The sequence below is a fragment of the Magallana gigas genome, chromosome 4, assembly GCF_963853765.1.
Source record: "Magallana gigas chromosome 4, xbMagGiga1.1, whole genome shotgun sequence".
NCBI classification, from domain to species: domain Eukaryota; kingdom Metazoa; phylum Mollusca; class Bivalvia; order Ostreida; family Ostreidae; genus Magallana; species Magallana gigas.
The window spans coordinates 4,686,351-4,709,367 of record NC_088856.1 but is presented as its reverse complement, the minus strand read 5'-3'; the positions used below and the strand labels follow the sequence as shown (position 1 = coordinate 4,709,367).

The 23,017-nt window shown below is 35.2% G+C and overlaps 1 protein-coding gene across 1 annotated transcript in view; it reads right to left on the bottom strand.

Annotated features, from left to right (window-relative positions):
- The window catches only part of LOC105321951 (leucine-rich repeat serine/threonine-protein kinase 2), a 49,755-nt gene that overhangs the window by 3,286 nt on the left and 23,452 nt on the right, over positions 1 to 23,017 (bottom strand). Inside the window, exons 24-63 of the mRNA XM_066082255.1 lie at positions 22,743 to 22,898; positions 22,277 to 22,441; positions 22,043 to 22,128; positions 21,741 to 21,837; positions 21,190 to 21,380; positions 20,320 to 20,433; positions 19,868 to 20,004; positions 19,211 to 19,359; positions 18,878 to 19,001; positions 18,615 to 18,726; positions 18,357 to 18,428; positions 18,087 to 18,194; positions 17,817 to 17,912; positions 17,511 to 17,653; positions 16,109 to 16,232; positions 15,422 to 15,614; positions 14,365 to 14,461; positions 13,944 to 13,998; positions 11,084 to 11,209; positions 10,415 to 10,570; positions 10,186 to 10,289; positions 9,847 to 9,947; positions 9,468 to 9,568; positions 9,300 to 9,368; positions 9,037 to 9,125; positions 8,518 to 8,645; positions 8,109 to 8,215; positions 6,905 to 6,972; positions 6,397 to 6,526; positions 4,510 to 4,677; positions 4,154 to 4,252; positions 3,813 to 3,938; positions 3,587 to 3,694; positions 3,376 to 3,480; positions 3,047 to 3,148; positions 2,421 to 2,522; positions 1,905 to 2,077; positions 1,439 to 1,517; positions 961 to 1,136; positions 557 to 700 (exon numbers count right to left, since the gene is read on the bottom strand). Coding sequence (XP_065938327.1) covers positions 557 to 700; positions 961 to 1,136; positions 1,439 to 1,517; positions 1,905 to 2,077; positions 2,421 to 2,522; positions 3,047 to 3,148; positions 3,376 to 3,480; positions 3,587 to 3,694; positions 3,813 to 3,938; positions 4,154 to 4,252; positions 4,510 to 4,677; positions 6,397 to 6,526; positions 6,905 to 6,972; positions 8,109 to 8,215; positions 8,518 to 8,645; positions 9,037 to 9,125; positions 9,300 to 9,368; positions 9,468 to 9,568; positions 9,847 to 9,947; positions 10,186 to 10,289; positions 10,415 to 10,570; positions 11,084 to 11,209; positions 13,944 to 13,998; positions 14,365 to 14,461; positions 15,422 to 15,614; positions 16,109 to 16,232; positions 17,511 to 17,653; positions 17,817 to 17,912; positions 18,087 to 18,194; positions 18,357 to 18,428; positions 18,615 to 18,726; positions 18,878 to 19,001; positions 19,211 to 19,359; positions 19,868 to 20,004; positions 20,320 to 20,433; positions 21,190 to 21,380; positions 21,741 to 21,837; positions 22,043 to 22,128; positions 22,277 to 22,441; positions 22,743 to 22,898 — 4,780 coding nt within the window. The remainder of the gene's footprint in view (positions 1 to 556; positions 701 to 960; positions 1,137 to 1,438; positions 1,518 to 1,904; positions 2,078 to 2,420; positions 2,523 to 3,046; positions 3,149 to 3,375; positions 3,481 to 3,586; positions 3,695 to 3,812; positions 3,939 to 4,153; positions 4,253 to 4,509; positions 4,678 to 6,396; positions 6,527 to 6,904; positions 6,973 to 8,108; positions 8,216 to 8,517; positions 8,646 to 9,036; positions 9,126 to 9,299; positions 9,369 to 9,467; positions 9,569 to 9,846; positions 9,948 to 10,185; positions 10,290 to 10,414; positions 10,571 to 11,083; positions 11,210 to 13,943; positions 13,999 to 14,364; positions 14,462 to 15,421; positions 15,615 to 16,108; positions 16,233 to 17,510; positions 17,654 to 17,816; positions 17,913 to 18,086; positions 18,195 to 18,356; positions 18,429 to 18,614; positions 18,727 to 18,877; positions 19,002 to 19,210; positions 19,360 to 19,867; positions 20,005 to 20,319; positions 20,434 to 21,189; positions 21,381 to 21,740; positions 21,838 to 22,042; positions 22,129 to 22,276; positions 22,442 to 22,742; positions 22,899 to 23,017) is intronic.

Here is a 23,017-nt window from a genome sequence, read left to right as displayed (position 1 = left end):
TAACAGATATATGTATACATGTATAACATTTCAGCTTCTGTATATTTTCTCATCACTGCGTGGCAGCCCGTGCAATGATATATGTAAGCCCCCTACATTAACTTCACAATACCCCGTACATTAGATTCACAATAGCCCGTGCATTTATGTGCATAAACCCCTGAAACTGGTTCCCTAACCAGTTTAAATGATGTTTACTTCTGCTCATAGGGGGGCGGTTATTCGATGCACCGGAAGTAATAGTCTAACGACAATAAAACGTTGCAATATCATTTATCTGAGCAGAGATATTCCTTTTTCACATCTATTAATTTTGATAATCATTTAATACTATAATATCATTTGTAAAGAGTCTGGCTGATAAAAGGTTAGATAAAAGACCCTAAAAGTTGGTTCTCCTCTTGTAAATAAGAAAATGTGTGTTCAACAGAAACTATAAGACACAGAAACATGAAGTAGCATGAAAGACAAAATGAATGTACCACAATAATCAAATAAAATTAATACACAGAATTTCCTTGAATTGTACATGTAGAATCCTGACACTGGTACTTACCCGACCAGTGAGGAGACATCAATCTGGGCCTTGAGCGTTTCCTTGGCGATGTCCCACACCTGGATGACAGGTTGACCTTTGTGACAGACAAACACCTGGGATTTGTTGCTGACACACAGACCATAGATCGGCACTGATCGGGGACTACAATGTCAAATACAAATATATATGGGGTGTTAATGTATAACATCAAAACAATATCGAACTACTGATAGGCACAGCTTGTGAACTGTATGGCAAATGTTTTCACCATACATCAACTTAATATTAATTTTAAACAATGTCCAGCCTTCCACAAGGTTGCCTATCACATTTATTTAACATTTAACATATCATTGTCTTACTAAATCAAGTGTACATTTGTTATCCAATACATTTGATATAAATCATTTTGTCTGTCCTACCCTTCTTTCCTGGTTTCCAGGATCTTCTCCAGGGCTATTCCTTTACGGACACTCAGCACCACGATCTTGGAGCCACAGGAGCTGTAGACCCGCCTGGTCCGGGGGTGGGCCTCCAGGCACCGCACTGCCTCATGCTTCTTCCCTGGAGACAAGTACATGGGGGTGGCATTGGGTTCCTGAAATACACAATATAAAAGTATAAAGATCCCATAGAAAGTTTTTTAACATTTATGACCTGGGTACATGGAATATGGTCATTTCATTAGTTCATCCAAATCTGTTTAGTATATAAACATTACAAAACAGAGGCCTTTTCTCTACTGTACATCTAAGGAACCCTATAAATGAATAAGCTTCATTTCAATTTTTAAATGTTGTTGAATCCATTCCATACATGTATATCAGAACATAAAGTATTGTACTTCTTAAACTGAACGTATACATCAGGTAACCCTCTAGATAACAAAATTAAACTTACATAAAGTAAATCAGATTGTGGGAAAACTGCCAGTGTGCCATTGGCAAGGCCTACAAATATCAGATTGTCCTTCCTGGGTCTGAAATAGAAATAACCATTGGCTTTAATAGGAAAATCCACATTATATGACTGTATAACAAAACGCAAAACTAATAAGAGCTCTGTCATACATGTACTCATTTTTCTAATTGGAAGCAAAGAAACAAGTCCCTTTATCGTATACAATGTATACTGTAAATTCCTTATATTACGCGAGTACTTAATTCCGCAATCCCGCTGGTTTGTATCAAATCGCGAGAATATAAAATCGCGAACGTGGAACTTTTCTCCTTATTTCTTATAGTTCTGAACTCTCGCATATAATAATGGCGAGATTTTAAAATCCGCAAAGGGTGCTTCTCGCGATTTTACGTGGATATTAATTCCTCGCGTTTTATTAGGAATCTACAGTATAGAGGGCACTTACATGCTGACATTAAGCATACAGAGTACAGCGTCAGGCAGCAGTGAGGTACAGTGGAGGAACTCCTGTCTGACTGTGTCATACAGCCACACCTTACACATCTGTGTACCGACCAATAGAAAGCCCTGACTGATGGGCAGCAGGGCCAGGATCCGCCCATAGCGAAACATGGCCCCCTACAACGCAATCAACCAGTGTTAGTCCAGTCTGTCAATAGTAATGGGTTATAACAAGCCAGACTTATAACAAGCCAACTTTGGTAACATTAGCAAGTTTTCATGTAACTTCTTTAGCTTTACATTATTCTAATATCAACTAATGATTAAATACACTTTGATTTTCATATATTAAAATCTAATACCGATTCATCCATTTCATCAAATTTTCAATACCAGTACAAATGATAGGGCTGTCAAGTTTAAATCTATCAGGGTTGGTTCTGTTCCTCATTCACCAGGTATACATTTATATCAGCTATAAATTGCCCTAATACAAGACATCAGAATTGTTTGATCTGACCTTGACCTCCGGCTTGCTGTCCTTCAGGTCGAGTCGTGAGAGCTGTACGTAGTCACAGTCCCCACTGGCCACCCACAGATAAAGTCGACCCCCCTCCTGCTCCTACAACACACAGAATAAGACCGTTTCATAGCACAAAAAACATTTAAGAATATAAAATCATAAACTTTTACCTGAGGAAAATTTGAAATGCAAACTTGTTTAAAGGTAGTTCATCCTCTTCTAAGAGAGATTACTCTTTCATACATAAATGACCAAAATTCCTTAAAACTGTAAAATCTAATGGTAACATCTTTCATTATTTGCTTTGCAAGGTATATGGCAAAGTCTTTATATTTTAACTTTATTACATGTCTGTATAGAACTTATCATTATTGAAGCGAAATTTTGAAACGATGCAGATACTGAGGTGATGCACCAAACAAAAAACCATATACTGGTAATTTTTATTGCATATACATGAGTGTATGCATTTACTGATTTATGAATATTTTATTTTTCTGAACTTTTTAGAGATCCATTCCAAAGTTATTGAAAGGATTTCCAAAGTTATTGATAGAGGGATACGTTCAATAAAGATATCTACATATTGTACATATTATTCCATCTCCCGGACTCTTCCTTACCTGGATGGTGAAGCACTCCACTGTGGTGCCCTTAGATATTGGAATGATTCTCTTCAACCCCAGAATCTCTGGATTCTTCAGCTGCTCCCAGACTTGGCTTGACTGACGAAAAAACCAAAGAGATAACGTTTATAATAAAAAGCATACACTCTGGTTATTCTGTATGATTTAATGCCTACTCTCAAATTTTAACACAGTCTTCCATATTCAAACAGATATAACTAAAATAAACCTTTGATTTTTTTCACTTAAATAAGCATTTGATTTTCTTAGTAGCACATCTATCATTCACCGACCAGAGTATTTTACACCAGATAGTGAAGACTTACAGTTGGCCGTCTGTCAGGGGATTGGTGCATACAGCTAGCCAGGATCTTCTGCATGTCAGGCCAAGGGGCACAACCCTTGTGTGTGATGGGCGGCGGCAGATGTCCCTGTCAATAAAGACAAGAAGTTTAAGTTTTAACAGAAACCTAACAAAAATTAATGTAAAATAAATAATCTACAGCTATTTCTTCAAAACATTAGGCAATTAATTACCTCAGCTACGACTCGATCCATTTCACTTTTAAAATCATAGTCATCAAAGGGGTGACGGCCGCCAGTAACCAAGGCGTACAGTGTGATACCAAGAGAGAAGACGTCGGCCTTTTGACCAAAATTAAACTTGTTGTAACATCTAACTAATGCCATTACTGTATAAAGCCAATAATTTATCTTGTCTGTAAATTGTCTTTTCAAAATAAGAATGATTTGGTAGATGTACCTTAAATGAATAAGTCTCCCCCCGGATGACCTCAGGGGCACGGTAAGCAGGGGTTCCCTCCTGGGCCATCAAACCGTCAGGTGTGGAGAACCGGGAAATCCCATAGTCTGAAATCTTAGCATTTACCTACAACACCAAGAATCACACTAGTTAAGTCTTAATGGCTCTAGATTTACTCTGATTTCTGACAGTATAATTGACCTTAAGTTAGTATCTGGAAATGATTGGCAACTTATTATGCTATTTTCATGATACAATGTACTGTCTCTGACATTGAAGGATAACTTGTTAGATCCAACATTCACTTCTATTCCAACAATGACAGACATTCTACTACTTACTATCTCTGACAGTGACAGACTATAGATGAGGACGTTGTCTGGTTTCATGTCTCGGTACACTATCAAGATCTTGTGGAGGTAAGATAGGCCTTCTGTCACCTGAGAACATAGAATTACTAACAGTAAGACACTGAACTTAAACCTTCATAAATGTCATAATCATATCACTTCAAATTTCACTTACACTGAAATTGAACCAAGAGCTGATAGAAAAAAACATTGGCAGCGATAAAAACTACCATTTGAAGCATCTCTCTTTAAAATCACAATGAACTTTACCTCTTTTATCAATTAAGTAACAGCATTATTCTATTAATATTTATTTATTTCTTATCAAAATAAATCTAAAACAGTGCCTGTAGAGCAATTCTGTGTCGCGCCATTCTATCCAGTGGCGATTTTCTCTTCAGAATGGTTGCCATGGATCCAAGAGGAGCTAACTCCAGCACGATGGCTCTGGGTTGGATAGAGACCCCCAGCAGAGACACAACACTCGGGTGACGCAGACTTCTCAGTATGGTGACCTGGACAAACAACATTTGTATTTCAGAAAACTCATAGCATTTCAATAACAAAGATTAACGTAATACATGTATATATATATTACGGTAACACTTGTTTAGAATGATCACATATACTCAGGGCTCGACATTAACACTTGTCCGGTACCAGTTGAAAAAATATACGGACAAGTGAATATTGCTGGCCACTTGTCCGACTGGACAAGTGCATTTTTATGTAAAGAAGTCTCCAACATTTAAAAAAGAAAAGAAAGTTTTGTGATAAGTGTATCCCTCATTAATTAGTTATAATTTTATCGATTAGTTATTTTGAATTTCGATCCTGACATCTAATTGCAATGCAACCGAGTTACTCTTGAGTCTTGATCGGAATTGAAGTTCAGTAATTTCAAAAAACTTTCAATACTGAACTGTAAAGGTGTGGATCCTAGCTCTTACAAAGTACTAAACACACATGTTAAGAAAAAGAAGGGAAGAAAAGGTAGCAAAGATAAAGGATTATGGAAAGAAATGTAATTCATATTAGGTTTCATTCATCATTGATAGACTATGATGACTTTCCATGTTTAGTTTAAAAAAACAGCTGAGAAATCAACATAACAGTTACATGTATTTTTAAACCTGATGCTAAATTTAAAATGTCTTGTAATTTGCCATGACAAAGCTATACAGCTGACAAATCATGTTTAATGTTATATGGAACAAATACATTTACGAAAGACACTTTAAGTTTCCATTTAAAAAGTCAGGTTATTAATTATAGCAAGAATAATCAATAAATAACTTTATTTGAGTAAAATTACAGAACTGTAGTTTTCAAGTTGACAATATTTTATCTTTAATATTGAACATTTTTCGGACAAGTGAAGTTGAAGTTCGGACAAGTAAATGTCTTGGTCACTTGTCCGAATGGACAAGTAGGATAAAAAGTTAATGTAGAGCCCTGATTATACATTTATATTGAATTCACACCTACAGCAAATTTTTGTAGGGTCGACTGCATTACTTTTGGCAATGCCTTTTTTCTATTTCATTGAAACAAACTTTATATAATCAATTTATAGATATAGAAATTTGATTTTGAGTCCCGAATAAGGGAACATTGATTGAAGACACACATCACTTCTTTTTCTCTTGTCCTAAGTATGCTACTGTCAGGGAAGAATTTTTTTAATAAATTTCTTAGATTTGGCAAAATTTGTATTCTTGACTCTCGTTCCTTACTTTGGGGAGACGACTCACTCAGTGTGGATGAAAATAAATACCTTTTTTCAATTGTTCAAATTTATATTCAAGGTACTGGTAGATTTGAATAAACACAAATCTGATTATTCTTGTTGATAATATCTTTTTTTATCTTTATTTATTTATTTATTTATTTATCTAGTTCATCCTTGCAAATTAGATAACTTTAAATTTCTTAGAATTACTACATTTATCAATCTACGTACTGGTGTAATTTTTTATTGTATAAGTACAAACTGTGACGTATTTGCAATAATATTGTATTTGTTTCTACATGTAGGGAGAGGGCGAATTAAGTTTATATAACTTGTGCCCAATCCCATTGTAATATATAATGCAATAAAATATGTTCAAATCAAGGGAACATACACAAAATAATGTACATTCATGTGGAGTTTTTCTGTTCCAATTTAATCAAAGTAAATCTTTAACCTCAATCATCTCTATGTGCATTTAATAACTCCCTTGCCAAAGTACCTCTTGTCGGAGCATCTTATGTGGATGGATGTCCCCGATGGCGGAGAATATTTTGACAGCTGCGTCCTGTCCCATGTAGTTCATCTGGTAAACATTACCAAAGCCCCCGTCTCCTAACAGGTTGTCAGCACTGTCAAGTACAACAAAACTGTGTGTTCACTCTACAGCTGTATCAAAATAATTCTCAGCAAAATGTTCTTATTTCCAGTTTCAGTGTGTTCCTACAAGTACCAATGTTTTAAGAAAATTCCAATGGAAATAAATAAACACAAAAAGTCTTACTCTTATCTAAATCCATTCAATATGTTTTAAAGGAGGGCAAAATGTTCCAATGAACAAAAAAATAATACAACATAAAATTCTGACCCTGCTTCTGTATAAATGTTTAAAAGTTTTTATGCATACTATTTTATACAGTTAATACATTGTATAATTAATGTTCTACTACACAGCCCCACAGCTGTTCTGCTGCTACACAGTTCTACAGCTGATGTGCTGATATACAAACCTTTCCTGAATGTCTAGTCTTCCTATCAGGAGTGAAGAAGGGAGGTCACTCATCATAATATCTGGTACCTGAAATTTTCAGAAAATCATTTTATTTGCAATGTCAAAATATGAATATTCTCTTGTCGACATTGATTAAGAACTTTGCCAACAATAAAAACTTTAGAATATCCCTATCAATTATTAATCATGTTTACTGGGTTGTTGTAAAGTATATGTAACCAGCTGTAAGATCAATTCAATAATTAGCTTGATTCATCTTGCATATATACATACGGTACTTCAAAATTTTAAAGAACGATCAAAGATGAAGACAGAGGGGCAGAAAAACTGATCACAATTAAAAGGTCCTCGATTTTAAACTCTGGGGCATAAAACAAATTACCTCTAGGAAAACAAGAGATGTTTGTAAAACACTTATGCCCCCCTCCCTTGGAAACATCTGCAAAGAAAATGAACTGAAACTACTAATAATTTGAAATTTTTGTAGGTCCAAGGGGCATAGCTCTGTCAAAAAATACTTGAACATACCCACAATTAAAGTTGACCTAGATATTATTATGACAAACCTGTATACCAAATTTCATTTCAATATGTGCATCCTATGCGAAGAAATGAATGGAAACTGCAAATAATTGGAATTTTTGCAGGTCCAAGGGGCATAACTCTGTCGAAAAATGCTCGATCGCACTGAAAATCAAACTTGACCTAGTAATTATTATGACAAACCTGCATACCAAATTTCATTTCAATATGTGCATCCTCTGCGAAGAAAATGAATGTAAATTGCAAATAATTGGAATTTTTCTACGTCCAAGGGGCACAACTGTTGAAAATTGCTCGATCGCACCCAAAATGGAACTTGACTTAGATATTATGATGATAAACCTGTATACCAAATTTCATTTCAATATGTGCATCCTCTGCGAAGAAAATGAATGGAAACTGCAAATAATTGGAATTTTTGTACGTCCAAGGGGCACAACTCTGTCGAAAATTGCTCGATCGCACCCAAAATGGAACTTGACGTTGATATTATTATGATAAACCTGTTTACCAAATTTCATTTCAATATGTGCATCCTCTGTGAAGAAAATGAACCGAAACTGTTGGTTGACCAACCGACAGCAGCAAAGCAATATGCCTTCCCTTCTTTGAAGGGGGGCATAAAAATCATTATAATCTAATGGCACTATAAAACTTACTAGCTGAGCGAGAGGCACCAGGTTCTTGCACTGGTTACACACGGCATCAACACTTGTCTCAGATATCTGTAACAGGTCCTCTACTTTAAACAGGGAAGGGTTGTCACCTAAAAGTCGAGGAAAAATCAGTCTGATATTACTTGTTGAGTAAAAAAAGGAAAGCAAAAATAATACAGGCATCATTTCATTTACCTAGTGAGCCTCTCTGCTATAAACAGTTCAACAGTCATTAGATGCTCTGAATTTTTTTAACTCTTTCAACACAATCAAACTCAGAAATTTCTAACAGTTTCACAAAGTAAGATTTTTGACAGTTCAACAGATTCTACACAATTCATCATCAGACCCTCACCCTTACAGTCAACAGTATGACATACCTGTACACAGACATACCTGTACACAAACATACCTGTACACATGAAGCAGGGGACATATTTTATCATCAGGTCCTGTCCCTGCATCGGGTCAATTGTGGTCAGTCCTGGGTACCACTCCTCTATCAGACCGTCAATGTGGTCAACCACCAGCCCCAAGATCCTGAAGAAAATCATATTTAATAATAATATTTACATATAAAAAGTCGCTACAGTAATGTCAATTGTTTACCTAGATATGGTGATCTTAATGAGAGTTGGGGCAATAACTTAAAATGGCCTTCTGTTCCAATGGAAGACCTTGCTGTATTTCTTTTTTTTTTTTCTTTTTTTTTTTTGGGGGGGGGGGGCAGCAATGTGGGGTATTTATATTCATCCTTTTATAAGATTTGCTTTACCTAATATCAGAAATTAAAGATTTTTTTCAATATTTCAATGAAAAGCAATAAAATTAACGAATCAAATATATACAGACACATATCGTACAATTTCATCATTTGATGGAAACAATCCAATTCCAGACCAAAACCATGTAAACATGTAGTAAATCTTACATGCTGCCTTGTCCAGAAATCGGAACAGTGATGGCAATTTCCTCCTTGTTTTCAGATATGCCCTCGCAGTCCACTAGACAGAAGGTCTCCTTATATATTTTAAAGTAAATTATCATAATCAAAATTTGAATAACAACCGTAAAATTTCCTTGTACAATCATGAAAATCTTAAAAAGTTTCTTGAGGAACATGTGTATATTATTCCAAGTTATAAATTCTGAATAAATGTCAACTCAATGGCTACAGCAACACTAAGTAATTACCGGACTCCAGAACATGTAGATTCCTTTGTTCCAGTAGGTTAAGGTTGGCTCATGTCGTCCTACAAGCACCTTAAATAGAAATCACAATTGTATAAATAAATGCATGCAAATATAGGAAATAAAACACAGATGTACTGTCAACACTAAATGGTCACTACTTTCTGTTACCTCGGTGACTTGACTTTTGGAGAACACGATCAGCCTTGTGATTAGTCGAGACCACATTCCCAAGGGAACGTACGTCATCTCATAGTAACGACATATCTTTTCTGCAATGGAAAACACATTACCCATCAGAACTACATTCAAAGAGAAAAATACCCAGTTTTTCAGCTTTCATTTTGATTACACATTTCAATGGCCAAACATGCACTGATAAAAAAAACAAGTAGGAAAGTATGACCTTATGTTAAGACAATTATCTTTATAATAAAAATACAACAAGCATTTCAATGCAATTCTTTTCTTCCCTATTAAATGGTCAGAACTTGCCTACACTATAACCTTTGATATCTTAGATAATCTCTCAGAACACATAAAAGTTTACCATTTCTGGATAATAATGGCATATTCAGCATGGGTTTCCTCTCAGGCAAATGGCAAGGCACCAGAAGTTCTTGTTCAGAATGAGGTAAAGCAATTTCAAATCTAAAAGCGATAAAAATGATATAAACATTACCTCAGACCTGATATTATGATAGAATGTTTTAAACCTACAAACACATACCTCCTGTCTTTAGCTCAAGTAAATTAAAAGTCTATAAAAGTTTTAGAAATAATTTCCCTTGATATATGCTGTAAAAACTAATGTTGGTAAAATTCAATTAAAAAAAAGAGATAATAATTGACTCTTGTCGATTCAGTTATGCATGCGTCATAAACTCACTTTTCCAGAAGCCGTAGATACTGGGGAATCAGATCCTTTGGAAATACAAAGTTTTCCAACTTCTTTCCAGTAAAAAGCAAGTTCACATCTTTCTTTCTCAAGATCTACAATGTGTACAATAATTCAAAGCATAGAGCTGATAAAATTTAAGCAATAACATTGTTACTAAATAGTATAAGTGTAGCTTGAAAATATTGAAACTGTAGTAAAGAGGTAGAATATGAAGTACCCCATTTTTGATGAATGGGTTGATCTGGTGAACCGTGACAATTTGGGCCATCATCCTACACAGCCAGCCCGGGTCTATAAAATAGAGGTCCCTCAAGTTGAGTGCCTTGTCTGGGTAGTGTAGGAGGACTCCACACTCGTGTAGAAATCTCACCGCCTGTGGTATAGGAAAGTCATGTTTTAGAGAACACTAAAGGAGTCCTGAATAGCATCCCAATATATGTAATGATATCTATGAAGACAGACACGTTGCAGTTTTAAAAAAAACATTTTCAATCATATCTTAAATAACCTGGTGAATCTCCTGTAAATTATTTTTTGTAACTACAGATTAACGCTCTGTAAAGTTCTACAGATTACCTAGTGTAACTCTCTGTACCTCTCTGTAACTATAGATTACCTGGTGTACCTCTCTGTAACTATAGATTACCTGGTGTAACTCTCCGTACCTCTCTGTAACTATAGATTACCTGGTGTACCTCTCTGTAACTATAGATTACCTGGTGTAACTCTCCGTACCTCTCTGTAACTATAGATTACCTGATGTACCTCTCTGTAACTATAGATTACCTGGTGTAACTCTCTGTACCTCTCTGTAAGTATAGATTACCTAGTGTAACTCTCTGTAACTACAGATTACCTGGTGTAACTCTCTGTAACTATAGATTACCTGGTGTAACTCGTCCTCGTCTAGATCCAGTCCTGCCTCCTGGACCATCTTCAGCAGCTGGTTGTGTTTAATGACTGGGAAGAAACTCTCCGTCTTCTTGGCTTCTGCCAGCAAGTCAGCCAGTTTCTGTAACATAAACATAGGTAATCACAGATTACAAAGCTCACCAAGACGAGGCATCACCTTTCTGAGGAATCACCTTTATGAGACCACCTTTATCATATTATTTGAAAATCATAGTTAATAATGATCTTGGATATACATGGATACTGTTTTGACACAATATCATATAACAATATCATATATTAAAAATTGTAAAATAATCATATGTTCATTTCTTAGGGTATTATATGATACAACGTTTATCAATACAATAATATAAAATACGATATTGCATCCTATGATACCTACAATATATATTATATATTACAATAAAATACTGTAATAAATAATGATGAAATATGATATTGTAACATATAATATGACATTGTTTCTTGTTATACATTATTGTATTTGATCACATAATACAATATCATAATAAATTATGATATTGATATTATATCATACAATATAATAATATATGATACAATATTATATCGCACAATACATCACAATATAGTAACATATGATATTATATTGTATAATATTATAGTATGATATTGTATTGTATGATATTGTATATTTGATACATGATAGGATATTTTATCATATGATACAATAAAATTAGATACAACATTGTATTACATCAATTGATACAATATCATGTGATATAGTACTATATTATATCATACAATATCATATTATACTATATTGTATTAAATGATGCAATATCACATTATACAATATCATATAATACATTTTCATATGATACAATAATATATTATATAAACCAATATTATATTATACAATATCGTATCATATGATACAATATATATTATATAATATCATATGATACAATATTGTATGTTGCAATATCATATGAAATAGCATGTGATAAAATAGTATATTATACAATATCATATTATACAATATTGTATCATAATAAACAATTCTATACATAATAATATCATGATACAATATCATATCATAAAGTACAAAAAATTTAATACAATATCATATCGTATCATATAATTTTTTTAAATGATATATGATATAATATTGTATCATATAAAACGATAGTGTATCATATCATACAATACTATTTCATAGAAATCATATTATATCATTTAACAATGAACACATCTATCAAGCAGGTTTGAGATAGGAGAATTTTTTAAGCATCCTTGATAATGGAGATCTGCATCTGAAGCTACCTCTGCGTTTCATTTATAATATAGTTAAATAAACTAAGCAAGCTATTATCTATAAAATATGTGACCTGTTCCAAAAAAACAAATCTCATCCAGCATCCGAAACCTACGCCTCAGATTCAGCATTCAAGCCTGCCAGGTGCATCAGTATCATAAGATGCATCATCCATGCAAGTTTGGTGAAGTTAGGACCAGTAATAACTAAGATATAATCATAAGAGAGCACCTGCTCCAAAAACACCAGCTCTTAAAACCTTAACCTCCCTCCAGCATCCGAAACCTATGGGTCAAATTCAGCATTCATGCCTGTCAGGTGCATCAGTATCATAAGACGCACCATCCATGCAAGTTTAGTAAAGTTAGGACCAGTAATAACCAAGATATATTTTTTAGCATCCCTGATAATGGAGATCAGGCTCTGCATCTGAAGCTTCCTCTGTGATTTATTCATATTACAGTTTAATCAACTATGCAAGTTTGAAATAGTACTATTATCTATAAAACATGTGACCTGTTCCAAAAAACTTAACCATATCCAGCATCTGAGACCTATGGCTCAGACTCAGCATTCAAGCCTGTCAGGTACATCAGTATCATAAGACACACCATCCATGGAAGTCTGGTGAAGTTAGGACAAGTAATAACTAAGATATAATCATCAGAGGGCACCTGTTTCAAAAACTTTAACCAGCTCAGAAAACCTTAACCTCCTCCAGCATCCGAAACCTATGGCTCAGATTCAGCATTCAAGCCTGTCTGGTGCATCAGTATCATAAGACGCACCATCCATGGAAGTCTGGTGAAGTTAGGACAAGTAGTAACTAAGATTTAATCATCAGAGGGCACCTGCATCAAAAACTTTAACCAGCTCTAAAAACCTTAACCTCCTTCAGCATCTGTAAGCTATGGCTCAGATTCAGCACCCAAGCCTGCCTGGTGCATCAGTATCATAAGACACACCATCAATGCAAGTTTGGTGAAGTACGGACCAGCAGGAACTTAGATATTGCTATCAAAGGGCACCTGCAACAAAAACTTTAACCTGCTCCAAAAACCTTAACCTCCTCCAGCATCCGAAACCTAAAGCTCAGATTCAGCACTCAAGCCTGTCTGGTGCATCAGTATCATAAGACACACCATCCATGCAAGTTTGGTGAAGTACGGACCTGCAGTTACTTAGATATTGCTATCAAAGGGCACCTGCAACAAAAACTTTAACCTTGTCCAACAACCTCAACCTCCTCCAGCATCTGAAATTTAGGACTCAGATTCAGCATCCAAGTCTTTCAAGTCCATAAGTATGTCAAGATGCATCATCCATGCAAGTTTGGTGAAGATAGGACAAGTAATAGCTTAGATACAGGACCTGCAACAAAAACTTTAACCAGGTCCGGACGCCGACGCCGACGCCGAGGGTATAGCATAAGCTCCCCCTGACTTAGTCTCGGTGAGCTAAAAACGATATGCTTGTTAACTATCTATACTCTTTTTTTTTAATTCTATATTCAATGCTTCTTATCATTCAATGCTATTGAATGTACATCACTTACCACATAACTGGCTGGCACCTTCTGTCCCATTACGTATTGTCCTCTGACTTTGTACCTAAAGGAGTGTAACAAAAACGTTCATACAATAGTCTTCCTACCCAACAGTAGTAATGCAAATACTGTAATACATAAAGATCACAGGGCTGGCACATGTTTTTTTCAATACTGTATACAGGGTTATTTTCGTCCCATGTAAATTTGTCCTCCAACACTTGTAAAAGTTTCACCCAGTCTTGAACACAGTTGTGTTTAAAGCATGATAATATGAGATTTTGGAATTTGCTCAGTCTTAAATTCGCCTGCTAACAAGGAGGGCGAAAGGGGCGAAAATAAAACGGGGGCGTATATTTCCCTGTATACAGTATATGACAGAATCACAGCACTGAAGGTAGCTTTTGATACTCATCCCTAGGATACTCACTCGTCCACGACCTTCTTGATGGTCTCCCTTAGCTGTTCTATCAGGGCGTTTTCTCTGGTACATATCACTGGCACACAGTGTCTGACCTCTGGATACCCTGAAATATACACAGGACATGTTAAATATATTGCTTAGTCATTCACAGTCACAAATCCATCTTTTTAGATCAAACATTAATTTTTGTAAAATCAAAGTTGATTGAGAGTATATCTATATCTACTTATCTCCATTACCTATGGTCTGATTTTATAGATTTACATTTTGTTGTTTATTAAGAATGTACCTACACCGACTAAGTCCCTTATTCATAATCTGATTTAATATCAACACCTACTTACCTCCCTTACCTTTGATCTGATTTTGATTTAGTTGTTCGGAGTATATCGACATCAACTTACCTCCCTTACTTACAATCTGATTTAGATTTAGTTGTTCGGAGTATATTGACATCAACTTACCTCCCTTACTTACAATCTGATTTAGATTTAGTTGTTCGGAGTATATCGACATCAACTTACCTCCCTTACTTACAATCTGATTTAGATTTAGTTGTTCGGAGTATATTGACATCAACTTACCTCCCTTACTTACAATCTGATTTAGATTTAGTTGGTTCGGAGTATATTGACATCAACTTACCTCCCTTACTTACAATCTGATTTAGATTGAGTTGGTTCAGAGTATATCTACACCAACTTACCTCCCTTACGATCTGATTTAGATTTAGTTGGTTCGGAGTATATTGACATCAACTTACCTCCCTTACTTACAATCTGATTTAGATTTAGTTGGTTCGGAGTATATTGACATCAACTTACCTCCCTTACTTACAATCTGATTTAGATTGAGTTGGTTCAGAGTATATCTACACCAACTTACCTCCCTTACGATCTGATTTAGATTTAGTTGGTTCGGAGTATATTGACATCAACTTACCTCCCTTACTTACAATCTGATTTAGATTTAGTTGGTTCGGAGTATATTGACATCAACTTACCTCCCTTACTTACAATCTGATTTAGATTTAGTTGTTCGGAGTATATCGACATCAACTTACCTCCCTTACTTATGATCTGATTGAGGCGGTCAGTCATAGCAGTAACCAGCTCCACCTGTTTATCATCAGGGACCTTGTCTAAGTGTGTCATCACCACGACAACCGGACACCCCGGGGCCCGGGCCTGTATGTTACACAGCCAGGGCTTCAGCCGATCGATCTCAGAGGTCCCTCCTTTAATGTTGCAGACAACCTGGAATCAAAGTATTCAGCATATCTTACTAAAAGTCAAAACAAGGCTCCATCATCACCCAAATTCAATCACTCAACTAAGATCTCAATTTAACTAAAATTCTTTAAAGACTAGTTCATACATTTGAGGTCAACACTCAGATTTGAGGCCGAGAAGAAACTCTGTAATGGTGAAGTCTAAGTTTATAATTCAAAGCCTTTTGTCTGAAGCTTACTGAGCCTCAATTTTAACTTGAAATATCAATGATTTTAAGATTTAGAGATTAAATACAGAATCAGTGGTTCAAGCTTACTTCCACATGTCTGTGGTATTTTAAAACACAGAAGTCTGACTGGACATAAATTGTAAAAGTTGTTCAAATTGAATTCTAAATTGGTTTAAATTCATGTCTTGAGTAAAATAGCGAGTAAACCTATGAAACAAACTAATATTTGAGATTATTTTAAACAGATAGAGGGGCCTATTAGACATGTAACATTTGAGATTATTTTTACCAGATAGAGGGCCCTATTAGACATGTAACACTGGTGGGTGCTGTAGAACTCCTCCTGACCAGCAAAGTCCCAGGTACTGAGGGTGTAGGTCACCGTCCCCTTGTTCTCTCGCCGTCTCTCATACCTGTACAACACATTCAGTCACTGATTCATCTGAGATAAAATATCCTTAAACTTAAGCAGTCTCTGATGCAGCGATAAGAACTTTTTTTCATGATAAAATAGAATATTACTGAAACAGGCTTATGATATGGATTGGTAAAGGATATATTGAAAAAGTTTATGATAAAGTCACCATGAACCAGTTAAGCCCTGATAAATCAGGAACTAAAGTCATCACAAAGGAAAGATAGGTTACAGTTGATTGGAATTGTCTGATGTTGGATCAGAAAGTGTCCAAGACATGTGTAGAAACTAGGGCTTACACAGATGTAGGATCATTATGATTTAAAGTATGTACATTGGCGGATCCAGAGGGGGGGTTCCGGGGGTCGGAACCCCCCCCCTTTCTCTGGGGCATATAATTTTTTTTTGAAAACTTGTAATGCCTATTTAAAGGCAATTGTCCCCATTTATAATATAAATACTGTAATTATTTCAAATAAATGCTTTTAAAATTGCTAATTTAAAGAATTTTTTTTACAACACATCGTAATTTACATGTACATGTATTTCATATGAAAAACCCTATAAACGATTTTTTTTTCGAAAAAGGTACTCCCCATAAACCAACATGAAAATGCACAACTTTTCAAAACTTTCCTGAATAAGATCGCATCAGTACCAGTGACGGGTGATGTGGCGCACCCATCATACAGAGGTCACATCAAGTTCCGTGGGACGACTACTGCTTGCACAATTGTATCACACATGTTCCATCTATTCAGCAGATAAACTATCCCCATTTTTGTCATATCCTATCATTTAGACCTTTATTTAGGAAGGTAATCGATAGAACTCAAAATCAATAAATATTAAATAGTTCAGAGTTTAAACATCAAAGACATAATTTTTTTTTTACCAAAAATTCATTTTTATAATAGCTTGTCGTAATAAGTCTGAATTATTTTTGGTTTCTTAGTGTTTCTTTCTATTAAGCATAGCATAGACGCACGTTCTCATTGCTGGAGACTTGTTTTTTTTAAAGCTAGAAATTATGCAAATCTTCCTTTCCTAAACCAAAACGCTCAATAATGCAGTGCACTCTGATATGAAAATATATGTGAAATAGATATTGATTAGATAATTGTTTATTAAATTTATGCACGGAAAACATTCAAAAGGCCTTGTTTATTGACAAATAATGTATTTTGCACATATTGATTTTCATCAATTGGAACCCCCCCTTTTCAAAATTGCTGGATCCGCCTCTGATGTATTAAAACACTGAACTCGTCCTTACTTCCAGTCCTGCACTATGACCCCTACAGTGGCCTGGTTTGTGGTGGAAGTCTTGTACTTCTTCATCAAGGCCTTCAGCAGTGTGGTCTTCCCTCGGCCTCCGTAACCAATCACCATCAGCTTCATTCTGTAGTACTCCGTCGCCTGTCAGTATTATGAAATTCACAACCATAATGACTATAGTGTCATGGCAAAACATTACGGTCTCAGTTTAGCAAATGAGTAGCAAGTAATAATATCAGTAAAAACAATTAACATGAAGATCAAGGAGAACTCGATCACAATTCTTCTTAGTTTTGAAACCTACCCTCTTGAGGCGGTGGTGGAGGTATATGATAAGGTCTTTCACCTTGCCTTTCAGGAGAGCAGGGTCAAGGTCAAGATTGAGGCCACTCAGAGGAAACTGGAAAGGGAGAAGCTCTTTACATAACACTATGTCAAAAAGAGATTGAATAAATGTTGATGGCTTATTTACATTACATGTAGATTGATGTTATTGTATACACCTGTCAACTCTGTGACATTTGCTATTTAATTCTTTCCAGAAGAAGAAACAAAGACAACATGTACAGTGTACCTCCCACATCTTGTGACACTTTCCAAGTTCATCGGGGAGAGTCGTCAGAGGATTGTGGCTGACATCTAGGGATGTCAGAGAACTCAGCAGACCAATGTCCCAGGGGAGCTGTACAACATGTAGTACAGGTACAGATAAGTAATAACAGGTACAGGTAACATGTACATCTTCATAATAAAGGGCACAGGTAAAAAACAGTTAAAGTAAATGGAGTAAACTTTCTCTGTACACACAATGCCTCTGAAAATGAACAACTGACACAAAGCATACCTCAGTCAGCCCATTGTTCGAAAGATGTAGAGACTCTAACTTGCTCCAGCTTTTTCCTCCCTCAAGATTTATCTACAAACAAAAACATGTACAATGACAAAAAGAGGTTACTTAGAATTGAATTAATTGCCTTATATTGTCATATTTTTAAATAGGAATGGATGTATTTGATAAGAATAAGATTTGCCTGCAAACTACATGTAATTAAATTTCAATGAAAATATAATGAATCTCATTGCTTAGAAGAATGTGTATAACCTTGTTAATCTGATTTCTGGAAACCAGCACTTCTTTCAACATGGTAGATTTCCAAGATGGCGGACTGGGTAGACCAGTCAGCTTATTACTGCACAGATCTATGAACTTCAACCTAAAAAATATATCATAGCATGGATCATTTCAAATTTACTAAAACTGAAATTCTAATGCTTATTATTGGTTTAAAAATCATTAATCTATTATAAATGTAGTTTAGTTTCTTTAGTTTTTGCAGGTTGTCTAATATCATGTCTTGAGTTTACGTAGGAAGATCGAGGATAAACTTGGGTAAAGACAGCAGGTCGTTTCCCGTGATGTTGTTGTTCCTCAGTTTCAGACGAGCCAGTCTGGATAGATGCTGGGCAGCAGACTCAGTGGGAAGCTTCTCTGTAAAACAGTTATAGAATAATATTCAAGACTTTTATCTTTCAAGCTATTGTCAACTATTCAAAATCCAAATTCTTGTTGGGATAAAAAGTTTCTTTTTCTTAAGACTAACATGTATTTTTTGCTATTTTCTTTTCTTATCTGCACACTAACAAATGTAAGTTACTTATCAATTTATATATTTTAAAAGTTTTACAATTATATATTACCTATCTTGTTAAAGGCAGCCTCAAATACATCTAGTTTAGTACAGGCGGTCAAGAAATCCTCTGGGATTTCTGTTAAATTGTTATGATTTAACTCCAGTCTCCTTAGATGAACCAAACCCAACGAAGAATTCAAATTCTCTAGGTTGTTACTACAACAAATATTCATTACTATATAAACCAACAAAAAGAGTGTTTCTACAACTTGTTTGATTGAAGAGTATCTTACAACTCAGAAAGAAATGATTTCTGACATTTTGCTTTACTTCTAATGCATATAGAAGAGAGGTTTCTGTAGCTTGACCTATATCTTATTTCTAATATACCTTATCAGATGGCTCCTTTCCAAACTTGTAACTCTGATGTTTCATAAATAGCATAAAGACTTGCATATTTCATTAAGCTTGGATAATTAAATACAGGACTAACACATATCATTCATAGAGGAAATTTTTAAAGTTTCTTTTAAAGCATTATGATTAAAAAATTTTATTTAAAGTTTTAAAAATAAAATCAAGGTTTTTTTTCCATTTCGTTTTTTTTTTTTTTTTTTTTCTTTTTTTTTTTTACAAAAGCCTGTTTTTGACGAAATTGGCCTGAGAACCAAGTAATTAAATTTTCTAAGGGACAACTAAAACTCAATGATTCTGGGACACTTACCTGTTCATCTGCAGCACCTCCAGGCGAGGGAGAGCCCGGCCAATCTGAGAGGGAATGGCAGACAGAGAGTTATGATTCAGAGTGAGTTCTGTCAGCTTGGAGTGGACAATGTGAGAATCCAAGTCCCAGTGTGCCATCTACATAAAGACATGTACAATGTTATCATTAAACAACTCCCAATGTGCATAGAAAATTGCATGCACAAATATCAAGTTTGTAATTTATGATAAAAAATGTTTTCAGGACAGTAGTTGGGACTATATGGACAATGGATATTGGACAGGGTAGCTCAGTGGTAGAGCTCCTGACTCAAGTTGCAAGGGTCCCTGGTTCAATTTCTGATCAATCCATATATTTTCATAGTATTCATATGCTCATTCCTCCTTTCCTACAACATCAGTTTTGTTTGAGAGACCATTACATTGTGTGTGTATGTATACATGTGAACTTGCCTCATTGTGTGTCAGGTCCAGTGAGGTCAGATTTGGACAACACAACAAGACCTCAACAGGAAACCGTGTCAATTTATTCCTCCTCAGGTCTACTACATGCAAGTTCTCCATCGACTATAATAGAAATTCACATATTACAGTGTATAAATATATCATAGTTATTATATCACATAGAAGATTTTTCATAGGTATTAAATTTGGCATTTTCATTGCTTGAAGATACTATGTCAATCATTTTGGCAAATTATGATTTCATGGACATAGACATTCAATATGTTGCTTGTATGTTCTGATACTCAAGTGTAAAATTCAGCGGTGAAAATTTTTGCAGGGTTGCAACAAACTGAGAAAAAATTTCAAAATTAGCATCACTATATGGTATTACAGGGGGTGTCTGTTAGCAACTGTAAATTAAACATTAAAACTCAATATTTGACTCTTACAAATTCAAAACAGAATTCAATTCAATTTAATTCGGAGTCCTCAAGGGGCAACAGAATGATTGTACTATCATAAAATAAACACTTTGCACAATAAACACATACACAAGAAGAAAAGAGTTCAAAACATACTTAAATATGTTAAACAACTGCCCATTCTTTTACATTTATCAAATAAAATTATATTCATGTTTAATGTTATTAAAATTCAAAAGCTTTCTTTTCAATTTGGATTCAAAAATACATGTACCGAAATATGATCACTCCTGGCATTATCCTAAATTCATAAAGCCAGCAAGAGTCCTTCATACATAGCAAACGTAATATCCCCATTGATACCGACCTCAAAGTAATATCCCCATTGATACCAACCTCAAAGTAATATCCCCATTGATACCAACCTCAAAGTAATATCCCCATTGATACCAACCTCAAAGAACTTGTCAGGGATGGTTGTGATGAGGTTATCAGTAAGAGCAAGTTTTTCTATGGAGGAGAAGAATCGCAGGTGGTGGTTCTTGGTGTCCGAGAGATGATGCAGCGACTGAATGCCATTGGACGAGAGATCCAGTGACACAAACAGGTCAGCATCACATGATTCACTCTCTCTTCTGGACTCATCTGTAAATGCAACAAAGTTCTAATTAACTCTTTACACTTTCAGGCCCCCCTCTGACCCATAGGCCATAGAGAAAAAAATACATGTAAGTTCAGTTATAAATATCTTTTACTCTACTGAAAAGCTATGTTCATAAACCATTTCATCTGAATGTAAATTCCAGATCATCTGTCTGCATATATAACTGTTACCTAGGAAATCCACATCCTCTGTTTGCATAATACATATTCATCTTATTTCTTAGTAGTTGCTTATATAAAATATATATATATATATTAGTAAAGTTGTGTTTGGTCCATATTATTTGTTTGCATGAAATACCTGATCCAGATTTTAATCCAGATAATGTTAATCAAACACACCTGATCCGGCCGTATTATCCAGATCATCAGCCGATGGATAATATCCGATGTCGCTGGACTCGCCATCACTGGATTGGTACATGGTGTGAGAGCGCCTCTGTAAAGTCAGATTAAAGTACGATTAAATTGATTCAAAACCTTTTTTCAGCTTATCAAAAAAATAACATTTTAACATTCTTTTGTTTTCACAGCTTCACAAAAAAAAATATCAATCAATAGAGACTTGTTTTTTTTTCCATTCATTTGATAAAGTATCTAACTGGTATCTAACTGGTAATAAGTAAACAACACTATACACTCACTTTGGCAGGAAGAAAGACATCTTCTATGGTCAGGTCAAGGTTGGTCAGGGAGGGGGAGGGGCTTCTCATCTTTCTGGACCAGGGCCCTGTCAAAAACCAGAATTAAATATCAGTCAAAATGATCTAGTTAACAGATCACCAGCGGTAAAATTCAATCAAGCTTCAACATCAGTCAAAATGAATCGACAAATCTACTCAATAGCTATATGTACAATCTAAGAGAAAATCAAATACCTGAAGTACTGGTACCTTGCAATGAGAAGGGCCGGCTCTGGGGGGTGGGGGTGACCCGGGGGTCGTTCTGACTGTAGGGGAGATTGGCCCCAGTAAGGGACATCTGCTTCCACTCCTGTACTTCTGTCTGGGAACTCTCAAACATCCAGGAATTCTCCTCATTTTCTAGTGATTTTGATCAATTACATGTACATTTATTAATTCATTATTTTATAAAAAATAAACTGTAACACAGTCCAGTTTACATACTGGTGTGTCAACACACTAGAGGTGACATAGGTGTACTATATACTAGTCTTGTAATAAAACATAAGAAAGAATAACCCAAAGACAAATGTCAATATAAGATTAGCAAAATAAATAATTCTCCTCTTTTTAACTGCTACAATACTAAACAATAGGTTCACATATGTGTATTTTATAAAAATATATAAGACTTCTACAGTCATCACACTAAGAGCATTACCATCGGTCTCACTAAGGAAGAACACAGGTTTGAGTGACTCGTTCGTTACTGTGATGCTACTGGCTGGACTCCCTATGGGAGACAGCAGTTTCCTTCTATAGGGAAGGTCACGACCTCTGGGGGCATCATCAGGACTAGAGCGGCGGCGGGGAGACTCTAAAACAACAGGAACAGCTGATTTGTAAACAAAATCATATTAAAACACCAAAATTATCTTTGTTTAACATAAAAAATTCAAAATATAATGTGACATACAGGCATCTTAATTTTTAATT